The sequence below is a fragment of the Mesoplodon mirus genome (assembly GCF_964341445.2).
Source record: "Mesoplodon mirus genome assembly, chromosome: 4".
NCBI classification, from domain to species: Eukaryota; Metazoa; Chordata; class Mammalia; order Artiodactyla; family Ziphiidae; genus Mesoplodon; species Mesoplodon mirus.
Window position 1 is genome coordinate 20,222,841 of NC_138979.1, and position 15,108 is coordinate 20,237,948.

The window sequence follows — 15,108 nt, forward strand, 5'->3', positions numbered from 1 at the left end:
TGATAGGGATTGCATTGAATCTGTAGATTGCTTTGGGTAGTAGAGTCATTTTCACAATGTTGATTCTTCCAATCCAAGAACATGGTATATCTCTCCATCTATTTGTATCATCTTTAATTTCTTTCATCTGTGTCTTATAGTTTTCTGCATACAGGTCTTTTGTCTCCTTAGGTAGGTTTATTCCTAGGTATTTTATTCTTTTTGTTGCAATGGTAAATGGGAGTGTTTTCTTAATTTCACTTTCAGATTTTTCATCATTAGTGTAGAGGAATGCCAGAGATTTCTGTGCATTAATTTTGTATCCTGCTACTTTACCAAATTCATTGATTAGCTCTAGTAGTTTTCTGGTAGCATCTTTAGGATTCTCTATGTAGAGTATCGTGTCATCTGCAAACACTGACAGCTTTACTTCTTTTCCCATTTGGATTCCTTTTATTTCCTTCTCTTCTCTGATTGCTGTGGCTAAAACTTCCAAAACTATGTTGAATAATAGTGGTGAGAGTGGGCAACCTTGTCTTGTTCCTGATCTTAGTGGAAATGCTTTCAGTTTTTCACCATTGAGGACGATGTTGGCTGTGGGTTTGTCATATATGGCCTTTATTATGTTGAGGAAAGTTCCCTCTATGCCTACTTTCTGCAGGGTTTTTATCATAAATGGGTGTTGAATTTTGTCGAAAGCTTTCTCTGCACCTATTGAGATGATCATATGGTTTTTCTCCTTCAATTTGTTAACATGGTGTATCACGTTGACTGATTTGCGTATATTGAAGAATCCTTGCATTCCTGGAATAAACCCCACTTTTGATCATGGTGTATGATCCTTTTAATGTGCTGTTGGATTCTGTTTGCTAGTATTTTGTTGAGGATTTTTGCATCTATGTTCATCAGTGATATTGGCCTGTAGTTTTCTTTCTTTGTGACATCTTTGTCTGGTTTTGGTATCAGGGTGATGGTGGCCTCGTAGAATGAGTTTGGGAGTGTTCCTCCCTCTGCTATATTTTGGAAGAGTTTGAGAAGGATAGGTGTTAGCTCTTCTCTAAGTGTTTGATAGAATTCGCCTGTAAAGCCATCTGGTCCTGGGCTTTTGTTTGTTAGAAGATTTTTTAATCACAGTTTCCATTTCAGTGCTTGTGATTGGTCTGTTCATATTTTCTATTTCTTCGTGATTCAGTCTTGGCAGGTTGTGCATTTCTAAGAATTTGTCCATTTCTTCCAGGTTGTCCATTTTATTGGCATAGAGTTGCTTGTAGTAATCTCTCATGATCTTTTGTATTTCTGCAGTGTCAGTTGTTACTTCTCCTTTTTCATTTCTAATTCTGTTGATTTGAGTCTTCTCCCTTTTTTTTCTTGATGAGTCTGGCTAATGCTTATCAATTTTGTTTATCTTCTCAAAGAACCAGCTTTTAGTTTTAGGTATTTTTTGATTTCTTCAGTGATCACTTCGTTATTAAGTAGTGTATTGTTTAGCCTCCATGTGTTTACAGATCTCTTCCTGTAATTGACATCTAGTCTCATAGCATTGTGGTCGGAAAAGATACTTGATACAATTTCAGTTTTCTTAAATTTACCGAGGCTTGATTTGTGACCCAAGATATGATCTGTCCTGGAGAATGTTCCATGAGCACTTGAGAAAAATGTGTATTCTGTTGTTTTTGGATGGAATGTCCTATAAATATCAATTAAGTCCATCTTGTTTAATGTATCATTTAAAGCTTGTTTCCTTATTTATTTTCATTTTGGATGATCTGTCCATTGGTGAAAGTGGGGTGTTAAAGTCCCCTACTATGAATGTGTTACTGTCGATTTCCCGTTTTATGGCTGTTAGTATTTGCCTTATATATTCAGGTGCTCCTGTATTGGGTGCATAAATATTTACAATTGTTATATCTTCTTCTTGGATCGATCCCTTGATCATTATGTAGTGTCCTTCTTTGTCTCTTGTAATAGTCTTTATTTTAAAGTCTGTTTTGTCTTATATGAGAATTGCTACTCCAGCTTTCTTTTGATTTCCATTTGCATGGAATATCTTTTTCCGTCCCTTCACTTTCAGTCTGTATGTGTCCCTAGGTTTGAAGTGGGTCTCTTTTAGACAGCCTATATATGGGTCTTGTTTTTGTATCTGTTCCGCCAGTCTGTGTCTTTTGGTGGAAGCATTTAATCCATTTACATTTAAGGTAATTATTGATATGTATGTTCCTATTCCCATTTTCTTAATTGTTTTGGGTTTGTTATTAGGTCTTTTCCTTCTCTTGTGTTTCTTGCCTAGAGAAGTTCCTTTACCATTTGTTGTAAAGCTGGTTTGGTGGTGCTGAACTCTCTCAGCTTTTCCTTGTCTGTAAAGGTTTTAATTTCTCCATCAAATCCGAATGAGATCCTTGCTGGGTAGAGTAATCTTGGTTGTAGGGTTTTCTCTTTCATCACTTTAAAATATGTCCTGCCACTCCCTTCTGGCTTGCAGAGTTTCTGCTGAAAGATCAGCTGTTAACCTTATGGGGATTCCCTTGTGTGTTATTTGTTGTTTTTCCCTTGCTGCTTTTAATATGTTTTCTTTATATTTAATTTTTGATAGTTTGGTTAATATGTGTCTTGGCGTGTTTCTCCTTGGATTTATCCTGTATGGGACTCTCTGTGCTTCCTGGACTTGATTAACTATTTCCTTTCCCATATTAGGGAAGTTTTCAACTATAATCTCTTCAAATATTTTCTCAGTCCCTTTCTTTTTCTCTTCTTCTTCTGGGACCTGTATAATTCGAATGTTGGTGCATTTAATGTTTTCCCAGAGGTCTCTGAGTCTGTCCTCAATTCTTTTCATTCTTTTTTCTTTATTCTGCTCTGCAGTAGTTATTTCCACTATTTTATCTTCTACGTCACTTATCCGTTCTTCTGCCTCAGTTATTCTGCTATTGATCCCATCTAGAGTATTTTTAATTTCATTTATTGTGTTGTTCATCATTGCTTGTTTCATCTTTAGTTCTTCTAGGTCCTTGTTAAGTGTTTCTTGCATTTTGTCTATTCTATTTCCAAGATTTTGCATCATCTTTACTATCATTATTCTGAATCCTTTTTCAGGTAGACTGCCTATTTCCTCTTCATTTGTTAGGTCTGGTGGGTTTTTATCTTGCTCATTCATCTACTGTGTGTTTTTATGTCTTCTCATTTTGCTTATCTTACTGTGTTTGGGGTCTCCTTTTTGCAGGCTGCATGTTCTTAGTTCCCGTTGTTTTTGGTGTCTGCCCCCAGTGGCTAAGGTTGGTTCAGTGGGTTGTGTAGGCTTCCTGGTGGAGGGGACTAGTGCCTGTGTTCTGGTGGATGAGGCTGGATCTTGTCTTTTGGTGGGCAGGTCCACGTCTGGTGATGTGTTTTGAGGTGTCTGTGGCCTTACGATTTTAGGCAGCCTCTCTGCTAATGGGTGGGGTTGTGTTCCTGTCTTGCTAGTTGTTTGGCATAGGGTGTGCAGCACTGTAGCTTGCTGGTCATTGAGTGAAGCTGGGTGTTGGTGTTGAGATGGAGATCTCTGGGAGATTTTCGCCATTTGATATTACATGGCGCTGGGAGGTCTCTTGTGGACCAGTGTCCTGAAGTTGGCTCTCCCACGTCAGAGGCACAGCACTGACTCCTGGTTGCAGCACCAAGAGCCTTTCATCCACAAGCCTGCTAGTGTTGGAGGGTCTCCTGCAGAGGTGGGGTGTGGCTGTGGCTCACCGTGGGGACTAGGACACTGGCAGCAGAAGTTCTGGGAGGTACTCGTTGGCGTGAGCCATCCCAGAGTCTGCCATTAGCCCCACCAAAGAGCCCAGGTAGGCTTCAGTGTTGGGTTGCCTCAGGCCAAACAACTAAGCTAATTTAGTTGTTTTGAATGGTATATTATCTTAAATTGTTACTTAGAACTAAAGCCTACTTTGCAGTTATATAAGATAAATTGTTTATCATTTTGTAAGATGAGTTACTTTCCATATTATTTTGAAGGTGTTTTAAACTTCCTTTTTGGTAAGGCTACTAATATACTATTCTAACATATCACAACAACTACTTGAAAAATTACTTTCGGTAGATAAATGTTAATACATTATTAATCTTAAAACTGTCTGAAGATCCTATTTACTTAAAAATCTTAAGAGTGAAATATTTGTAAAGTGTCCTTTTATAATACAAGAAGGTATTTTGTATTTTACATCCTCAATAAGAAAATACCCATTGTATACTGTGAATACATCTATGGTCCTTCCTTGGTATATGCAGGGGATTGGTTCCAGGACCTCCAACGATGCTCAAGTCCCTCATATAAAATGGCTTAGTATTTGCATATAACCTGCACACATCCTTCCATATACTTTAAATCATCATGTAGATTACTTATAATACCTAATACAATGTAAATGTAAATGCTGTGTAACAAAGTTGACAAAGTTCTGCCATCAGTTTTATTTTTTATTTAAAATAAATTTACTTATTTATTTATTTATTCATTTTTGGCTGCGTTGGGTCTTTGTTGCTACACGCGGGCTTTCTGGTTGCGGGCAGCGGGAGCTACTTTTAGTTGCGGTGCACGGGTTTCTCGTTGTGCTGGCTTCTCTTGTTGCGGAGCACAGACTCTAGGCACGTGGGCTTCAGTAGTTGTGGCACGTGGGCTCAGTAGTTGTGGCTCGCAGGCTCCAGAGCGCAGGCTTAGTAGTTGTGGCACACAGGCTTAGTTGCTCCGCAGCATGTGGGATCTTCCTGGACCAGGGCTCGAACCCATGCCTCCTGCATTGGCAGGTGGATTCTTAACCACTGCGCCACCAGGGACGTCCCTTTCAGGATTTTTTGTTTTGTTTTGTTTTGTTTTGTTTTTAATTCTGGTTTCTGCTCTGTTAGATTCTTTTTTTAAAAATTAATTAATTAATTGATTAATTTTTGGCTGCATTGGGTCTTCGTTGCTGCTCGTGGGCTTTTCTCTAGTTGCAGTGAGTGGGGACTACTCTTCCTTGCGGTGCGCGGGCTTCTCATTGCGGTGGCTTCTCTTGTTACAGAGCATGGGCTCTAGGTGCACGGGTTTCAGTAGTTGTGGCATATGGGCTTTAGACGCATGCTCAGTAGTTGTGGCGCACGGACTTAGTTGCTCTGCGGCATGTGGGATCTTCCCGGACCAGGGCTCGAACTCTTGTCTCTTGCATTGGCAGGAGGATTCTTAACCCCTGCACCACCAGGGAACCCCTCAGGGTGAATTTTAATCTGCAGGATCATTTTCTAGTTTGGAGAGATGTACAGTGAGGATAGATAAAATCATGAATGGTCTCATGATCATGAAGTAGGAAATTAGTTACTTTTAAGGTTCTGAGTTTAAGAAAGTGTAGTTGTATGTAAGGTAGACTCTGTGTGTGTGTGTGTTTGTGTGTGTTATACATGGTTTTCCACTCTCTACTGAAATATCTATGTATTTCCTCATCATTCCTTCCCTTCCTTTCCAGTTATTTATCAATTGACCATTTATGGCAATCTGTCTTATACCAAGTAAATACCAAAAGGAGGGTTGCTTCTTAAGGGTTTATGGTAAGATACCAAAAGGAGTGTTGCTTCTTAAGGGTTCATGGTCAGATAAACCATAAACTTGTGATGATAATTATGATATAAATGGTACAGAGGGTTGCGAGTCTTAAAAAAATGCTTCATAGGGGAGGTGGGACTTTAAGCTGGATGTTTAGGAATGACCAGGCTTACGTATTTCTTATATTGGTTTTAAGTTTTATGAAGGTGGGCCTAATATATCAAATGGCTACTTAATCTCATATCAGTTGCTTAAAACATTTAAGAGAAAAGCATCTTTATCCTACGCTTTCCTCTTGTCTGTCCTGGTTTAGAGCTTTACTTAAAACACAGTTTGTGATTTTCTGGTAAAGATGGTTACATGAACAGTCCAGAGTGCTTGTGGATTGAAGAAGCGTCTGTTAATCAAAACATTCAAGGTTTATTGGTTTTAATTCCTTGTGATTTATTTTATTGTAGAGCATGGGCCTGGAATTGATATATTTACACCTGGTAAACCTGGAGAATATGACTTGGAAGGTGGTATATGGGAAGACGAAGATGCTCGGAATTTTTATGAGAACCTCATTGATTTGAAAGCTTTTGTTCCAGCCATCTTGTTTAAAGATAATGAAAAAAGTTGTCAGAATAAAGAGTCCAACAAGGATGATTACAAAGGTAAATGGTGGAGGACAAATTTTTTTATATTAAAGTGCTATAAAGATTAGTTTCAAAATAATATTTGTAAAAATTTTTTTTATTTACTAGTTTTGTAATACAAACATTGAGTCACTGGATTAAATGAATGACAGAATAATATGGACATCTTAATTAATTTGAGTCCACTTTATCTCATCAGCTTTATCTTCCCCTCATCTTTACCACAGATCCTCATGCCATGTATGTCTCCATCCATCAATTCATCAATCCATCAATCCATCCATATGTTCATTTCTTCAGTGAACAGATGGCATACAGAATCAAAGAAGTTATGGTCTTTGTTCTCAATGAGCATAATGTATTAAAAAAAATCTGAATATATCAAATTTCTTGCCAGGTATAAATGTAGATTCTAAGACAAACGATGCAGATTTTGTGAGTCTTTTTTTTTTTTTTTTTTTTTTGCGGTACACGGGCCTCTCACTGTTGTGGCCTCTCCCGTTGTGGAGCACAGGCTCCGGATGCACAGGCTCAGCGGCCATGGCTCAGCCACTCCGTGGCATGTGGGATCTTCCCGGACCGGGGCATGAACCCGTGTCCCCTGCATCGGCAGGCGGACTCTCAACCACTGCGCCACCAGGGAAGCCCAAGTCTTTGTGTTTTTTGCAGCAGGTTTTCAATATGACTTTTAATTCAGAGGTACTGATTCTTTGATTTCAAACAGAGGCAAAGGAACCTAAGGATAATAAGGAGGTATCAAGTCCTGATGATTTGGAGCTTGAGTTGGAGAACCTAGAGATTAATGATGACACTTTGGAGCTAGAGGGTGGAGATGAAGCTGAAGATCTTACAAAGAAACTTCTTGATGAGCAAGGTAAACAATATTGCCAAAAATTTTAATTTTTGACTAGTTGTTTTTTTGTTTTTTAAACGTCTTTTTTATTTTACTTATTTTTGGCCACACTGTGCAACTTGTGGGATGTTAGTTCCCTGACCAGCGATTGAACCCGGGCCCTCGGCAGTGAGAGCACGGAGTCCTAAACACTGGACCGCCGGGGAATTCCCAAGTTTTGATTAGTGTTTCTACACAAAGCCCTTGCCTGAGTATATGGGTCTTTACTCTTTTATTCCTTGTTTTCCTGTTGTTTCTAGGCCATCACTTTTTTGGAATTTGATTTGAAACAGAAATACTACATGTCCTATATTATGTGACTACAAACTTTAATGATAATCTGAATCTTAATAGATATTTCTTACACTTCTCTACTTGCTAGCATTGTCCTTAATGTATTCTAATTCTGATATAATCTTTAGTCTTAACATAAGTGTATTTGAAAGTTGAGAGATAAAAAGACAATTAGTATATCAGTTCATCTGTGGTAATTTTATCTTTATAATTGAGTAATGTTTTATATTTAGTAATAAAAATAGCACATTGTTAATTACTTCCTGAATATTTCCCATCAAGTTTCTTTATTAGTTAGGATTCTTCATTAGAAAGATACCTTCTGTCAGTATTGCCTGTCTCTCTATGGGCTTCATTGTTTCCTACTGCAGATTCTGTTTATCCATGTCATGAAGGGAGGGAGGCATGGCTGGAGGCTACCCTTGGCTCAAAAGAGGCCAGAAGAAAAGAGGGCTTGTCTCCCACTGTCTGTGTATAAGCCTCATGGAAGGACTTGGCTAGTCCTGTGGCCGAGAGGAGTGGTGGTGTCTGTGCTTGGACAGCACCCTTCCCCATCAGAATCCCATGGATTGCCTTCGAGGGCAAGCGATGATCGTACTGTTAATTGAAGACATGGGAGAAGGGATGCATGACAGATAAAAATAGAAGATCTACTATAAAACTACATGCAACTTATTACGTATCATGTAAATGACTTTTCATGTAAAAGTTTGCCTTTTTACAGTTGATATCTGAAAGACAGTAGTGATTTAGGGTTATGATTCTAAAGATACCCACACTTTCTAGGGTAATATCTCAAAAAATGCTTCATTTTTTCATGAGTAAGAAAAGTGCTCTAGATTATCTATGCCCCAGATAACTTCTTACTCGATGTTTTTATTCTTATATTGTCTATGTATATATATTTTTAAACCTGTTTAAAAATGAATTTCATATTAGAACAAGAGGATGAAGAAGCCAGCACTGGATCTCATCTCAAGCTCATAGTAGATGCTTTTCTCCAGCAATTGCCCAACTGTGTCAACCGTGATCTGATAGACAAGGTATGATTGCCTCTGTGTGACTTTACTCAAGCACGTAGACCTTGTAGGATAGCTCGAATTAGGAACGTCTATGGTTTTTGGACTGTTGTGGCTGTAGAATGAACCATTTCTTCAAATGGAATCTAATATGGGAATTCAAAATAAACACATACAGTGGTAGCCAATTTGTAGATGCTGTGTTTGGGGGTGGAACTGTCTCTAGAATCCTGTTAGCTTGATACCTCTCCCCTTCACATAGGGATTCCTCAGTGTGGGAAATACTGTGTTAGACCAGAAGTTCTTAAAGTATGCTCTGTAGATTCCTGGTGTCTTCTGAGGCACTTTCAGGGCGTCTGTAAGGTCAAAACTCTTTCCATACTAATACTAGGATCTTTTTTCCCCCACTTTTTCACTGTTTTTGACATTTGCAAAAGTGATGGGTAAAGCTGCTGGCATTTTAACACGAATCAAGCCGCATGGGTAGCAGACTGTACTAGTAGCCACTGCTGTGCATTATCAATTAAAAGAACAATGCTACTTTCACTTAAGAATCTCTTTGATGAATCCATAAAAATTGGAGTAATTTTGTTTCATTTCAGTCTTCGAATACACTTCCTTTTAACTTGATAAAATAAGAAGGATGTGTAAAGCACATATACTGTCTCAAGGTTGCCTCGAGAAAAGGTTGCCTCAATCATTTGTGTGATTGAGTTGCAAGCTAAACTAGTTGCTTTTTACATAGAATACCGTTTTTACTTGAAAGAACTGATGGACGAATTGTGGTTATTCAGACGTGGGTGTTTAGCAGACATTTTTCTAACATGAACAGGTGAGCCTCTCACTTCAAGGGAAACAGTTAAAAGTATTTATTGCCAGTGGACAAATTTGGGTTTCCAGCAAAAATTAGAATTTTGGAAAACTTATGTTCACCACCATAAGCTTGACATCTTCCCAGTTCTTTTCTGAAGAGGCTTTATTGGTGAAACTTTCCTGATAAGATGAGTGGTGATGTTAAATAATGTAATTTAAAAACACTGTGTAAGTGTTCGGAAGATCTGCGTAGCTCAGTGAACCACTGTTCTGAATTACCAGTACATAAGGTCAACAAAATCTTGATTGGATATTAAAAATTCACTCAGTGCAAGATAGACCAATGGATTTTAATCTAGCAGAGCATGAGAAGTTGATTGATAGATACAGTTTCAGATTTCACATTGCAACTGACGGTTAAGAAACTACCACTTGTCAAGTTTTGGTGAAGTATCAAAGAATATCTATAATTACTGAAAACAATATTAAAATATGCCTCCCTTTCCAGCTACATATATGTGTGAAACTGGAGTTTCTTTTTTCTTTTTTAATAAACTTATTTATTTATTTTTGGCTGTGTTGGGTCTTTGTTGCTGCGTGCAGGCTTTCACTAGTTGCAGCACGTGGGCTTGTTGCAGAGCACAGGCTCCAGGTGCTCAGGCTTCAGTAGTTGCAGCATGTGGGCTCAGTAGTTGTGGTGCACGGGCTTAACTGCTCCACCGCATGTGGGATCCTCCCGGACCAGGGCTTGAACCCGTGTCCCCTGCATTGGCAGGCGAATTCTTAACCACTGCACCACCAGAGAAGTCCCTGGAGTTTCTTCATATACTTCATCCAAAACAACATGTCACAACAGATTAAGTGCATAAATAGATACGAGAATCTATAGATATGAGAATCCAAGGTATCTTCTAGAAGAACACCACTCTTCTGTCACTAAATTTTTTTTCATTAAAAAAAATTTCCAAAAAATGTTAACTAATAGATTTATTGGTATTTTTATGTGAATTAATATTTTGAAAATTTCTCAGTTTTAACTTCTAAAACAGTAACTGCTGATAAACATATTAACCCACAAAAACAAAGTTCTTTCAGGTCCTTAATAATTTTTAAGAGTGTAGAAGACTCTTGAGACCCAAAGTTTGAAAATCATTGCTTTAAATCATTTTTAAGTCAAGGTGTAATGTAATCTTTTATCCTTTTTTCTCCCCATAATGCACTGAGGGTTCCCTATAGAGTACTACAGACATCAAGTTGTTTTTTGACTTTCAGCTTGTTTAGCTCTTCTACAAATAATTTAGATGTGTTTCAGTAACTATTCCTATAATCAAATAGGCTTGAAAAAAATTCCAAATTGGCTAATCACCTCTTGGAGTAATTAGATCAATGTACAGTTTTCAAAAACTTAGTAATTACAACATTTATGTCTGTTTTCTGAAGAGATAGTCTCTTTTTTTCTTTCATTTGTAGAATATAGCGGAGACTACCTTTTAAACAACTGCTTATTTTCCTAAGTTTGGGATATGATTGAATTTTTCCCCTGCTAAATTTTCATATATTCACTGGATATCAGCAGGATGAGACATACCTTGACATGCCTGCCACACACTTGCAGCCATTTTGAGTGCTATCCTGAAAGTTGAGTGGGAAGATCTCATGTGAATCTGTATTGGAAAGTATCCTGCAGTGCCCAGCTCAGTAATGACCATATGTCAAATTCTGGGTTAGCTCTTGGAGGTTCAGATGGAAAATAGGAGGTTACCCTGCCCTGTTGCACCCCAGTGGGTTCCTCCTGGGAGTCAGCTTCCTCATGAAAGGAATTTTTTCCATCTATATTGGCAGAAGTCCAAATGGGTTAAGAGGGAAACATAGTTGGGAAATAGAAAAATCTAAGAATTCTTTTGAATTCAATACTTATGTAACAATATATAACCCGAAGTGAAGATTTCTTTTAGGTGACTTCTGCAGGTAATGTCATTCATGGTGATGCTTATTTCTGCATGCATTTGATGATCAGAAGAGTTTATTTTTACTTAAAAAAATAAAAAATGATTGTTGAACTGTCTTTCATTTACTTAACAACGTTTTGAAACAAGTTTTCAAAAACTGCTTGTTGAGTTGTCAGGCAGCACTTGTAACCCGGGCAGACAGACACCACCCCAGTGATTCCTTTGCTTTCATTTCTCCCCAAAGGGCAGGGCTGGTTAAATCTAAGAATTAATATACATGTGAAGCTTTTTTTTTCTTTTTAATTTCCTCAAATTTATTAATTCTGGCAGTTTTCATGTAGACTTTTATTCATTTATTCTACATATTTATTGAGCCACCACTATGTGTACCAGGCATTTACATGTTTTACGAACTCCTAATCTTTGCAGAGTTTTGAGCATTGTAGTTTTCTTCCATCTAACTGGCCTTTGATTATTGTGGTAGGAAAAGTGTTTATTGCCCTTTAAAGGATAATGTTCTAAAATAGTTATTGAAGTACATCTTATTTTTTGTTTCCTAATTTATGTTGAAACATAGGCCATTATTAGCCATTAAAATTTTTTCTTTATATTTTTCAAAAAATGTTGATTTGAGGGGTATGTGTGTGTGTGTGAAGTTTTCCAGTGTTGACCAATTTTCTTTTCTGAGTACATGACCTTTGGGATTTTTATTATACTGGTCTAGAATTTTTCAGTGTTTCATATGGGTGAATTACTTGAAGGAACTTTAGTATATCTTCAGCTTTTCTCTTTGTTATTCTAATTAGCTGTAAGAAGCTTTAATGTTATAAAATATAAACTTTAATAAAATTTATTATACTCCCTTTACAAGCAGAAGAAAAAATTTACATTGGTTTTACTTTTGACTAATAGTGACAGTTTCAATCTTGGTGAATACTTTCAATGTGAGTTAGTTTCCTGGGTTTGAATCTAATCACCATTAGTTGTGTCATTTTTTTTCAGCAAAAGTTTTAATCAAATGGGAGGTGTTTCAGTGAGTGTATTGTTGAAGAGTTGAACCCCTTTGTAGGGAAATCTGAGGATCTTTGTTACCTGATCCTCAAATCTACCTAAAGATTGGGATTAATGATTAAAATAATCATGTGAACCTATGGAAGGAAAATACTTGAGATACCCAAAAGGATATTTGATAATAGTTTTTTTCTTTGTAAAGTATAACTTAAACTTGTTATTTTCTTAAACCATGTATATTGAAAATCTTTGATAATGTTTAAAAAATATATATACCTGTATTTAAAAAATACCAACTACTCATAGTTTTTTTTTCTAATGGCTTCCCAGAACATACACTTCTCATAGCTTTTCTTCTACACTTATATTAGATGTTAGACATATTGATGAAATATTGAACACATTTTCATTATTAAAATATAGAATAGTGGATTGCTGTACTAAATAATAATTATGGCTATTTATTGTAGTCCTATGATGTGGTTTCTTTAGTTTGTTATCAGATCTGATTGTTGACAATAAACATTTTTACTCAGTGTTGAAGCACTTTTACATGTTTCTGGGGATAATCTGTGTCTTTGTCTCATATGTAGTTGATCTTTATTCTTTTTTGGTTATCCTTATTAGCATTAGTAATTTTCTTGGTTCCTGGCTTCTTGTTACTTTGTACATTTTACCAGAAAACTTTCCTGATATTAACATTGATTTATGAGATCAAAAGCATGGATTGCACATTTCATATAGTTATTGGCCAAACATGTCATGGTGGGTCTTCAATCTACTCACTTGAAGTTCTGTTTCTAACACTAGGTTGCAATTAAAAAGTTTATGAAACATATATTTTGAGATATATAAGGAGAGAGGAGTTTAAGCTTAGTGATCTTTAAAGTTTGGGATATGCTTATAATAGTAATGTCTTAAAACCATTGTGAAATGTTTAGGAACTATTAGAAATCCATTGTAGCATGCAGGGTTTCTGCTTTCAGTAGCTAAATGGAGATTTTTTAAAGAAAAAAGTTTGCTTTTTCTCCTATAGGCAGCAATGGATTTTTGCATGAACATGAACACAAAAGCAAATAGGAAGAAGCTGGTCCGGGCACTCTTTATAGTTCCCAGACAAAGGTAGGTAAAAAAAAAAAAAAAAAAAAAGTAATTTCTTAGTGTTTTTACCCTGCAATGATGATTGTAAGGTCTAAGTTCTTGTTTATTTATCTCTTAGAAAATATCCCTTGTCAACAGAACTTTTTATCATTGTTGTTAGCATATTTTCTAGAACTTCTCATTGATTTTTGTTCATGAGCTCTAGTGGGATGCTTTCCTGTTATTTTGAGAGAAAAAATTTAAGAATTATAGGAACTTAAATAACTTAATCATTGCTAGAAGCAACTTGTTTACACTTTTGCCTCTGAGGAGAAAAAATAATAAATGGTATATCTTTTTTTGGAGAGTTTTTATTTTGTGGAAAGCTCGGACTAAATTGATTGTATCTAATTTTTAAGAGTTGTGTTTAAATGAAAAATTTCAAGTTTTTTTTTTGTAATTATGCTAGTTTGGACTTGGAAGTCACATTAGTGATTATGTTGCTGGTAATTCAAGAAATTATGAATAATGCTGGTAGAGAATTCTAATGCTCTAACTTACACTAAATTAAAACCCCTACTTCACCCGCATATTTTAGGGCCACAACAGGTCATAGATTGTTGACCTTAGGAACCTGGAGGAGATCCATTTCTGTTTATTCAACAGTGAATAATTAAAGGATTTTGTTAACTATTATCATGATTACATACATCATAGCTAAGATAAATACTTTCCCCAGAAGATACGGATTCTGAGGGATTTCACTAAAGATTTCTTAAGCACAATTTTAATTTGGTTCATTCATTGGTCTCTTAAATGGTAACATTTCGCAGTGAAACCAAATCACTACTTTTTTCCTTTATATTGGTTTTTATCTCCTGTCAGCAGCATTAATGAGCATTTGTTTTTTCATTTTAGTGGGACAAGGGAGATGGAATGTGCTAATATAGTGAGTAGATAATTCAGAATTATCTAATTGAGAAAATCATAGATGAATTATTTTTATTATGTAAATTATATACTGCATTTCATCAAATCTGAGGTGCCATCAGTTATGAGGTGCATGATTATTTCATGTACAACTAAGAAAGAAAAGAATATTGCCAGGTACTTTTAAGCCTTTGATTGTGAGACACATTCTACTTTCAAACTCAAAATTTCAAACTCAAATATTTTTTTCCTTAATATTTTGGACCAGTTTTTAAAATTGATTCTTTTCTTTACCTGTACAGTGGAGTGTTTACTTTCATAGTTTTCTTTTCATCTGTTTATTTGAATGAAGAAACGTAGTAACAGTTATCTGTACTTCTAGCATAGAATGATCCAAATTTAGCAAAAATAAAAGGCTTTGTTAACAAAAGAAAATATGCAGTAATATTAAATAGTTTACTTATAAGAGAGCATCTTGTCTCCCTTTATCCCCATTCCTTCCCACTCCCCCACCCCAGAGAAAACTCCTGAAAAACTATATACTATTACTTGGTTTTGTGCCAGTTACATCCTTTATAACTGGATTTATCTGCTTAGCTCAGCGGTTAGCTGCAAATTAGAAGTAGTTGGAATCTGCTAGAAACAGACTTGAAAGTAGTAGGAAGTGACAATTATGGTTTGAGAGGAGAGAAAAAAATAAAGATACAAGTACTTAAAATGTATATCCTTTTGGAGCTATGAGGAAGAGACCACATAGTCTTATTATATACCTGAAATATATAAATATAATAATTTAGGTTTCTTATATTCAGCCTGAGTGGTCAGGAAAGGTTAAATTATGTTCTAAAATTTATTCATTAACTAAGGGTCTACTCTATACTGTGATTAGTGCTGGAGATACAGTGGTGAACAAGACAGGTTCAAAGAGAATTCTAAGTGCAGTTGACAGGAAGAATCC

At 36.2% G+C, this 15,108-nt stretch overlaps 1 protein-coding gene across 2 annotated transcripts in view; it reads left to right on the top strand.

Annotated features, from left to right (window-relative positions):
• The window catches only part of UPF2 (UPF2 regulator of nonsense mediated mRNA decay), a gene marked incomplete at its 3' end in the record, with an annotated part of 98,385 nt that overhangs the window by 21,710 nt on the left and 61,567 nt on the right, over positions 1-15,108 (top strand). For both annotated transcript variants that reach the window (XM_082619792.1, XM_082619793.1), the window contains exons 5-8: positions 5,983-6,180; positions 6,887-7,036; positions 8,288-8,391; positions 13,177-13,262. In XM_082619792.1, the coding sequence (XP_082475918.1) occupies positions 5,983-6,180; positions 6,887-7,036; positions 8,288-8,391; positions 13,177-13,262 (538 nt within the window). The remainder of the gene's footprint in view (positions 1-5,982; positions 6,181-6,886; positions 7,037-8,287; positions 8,392-13,176; positions 13,263-15,108) is intronic.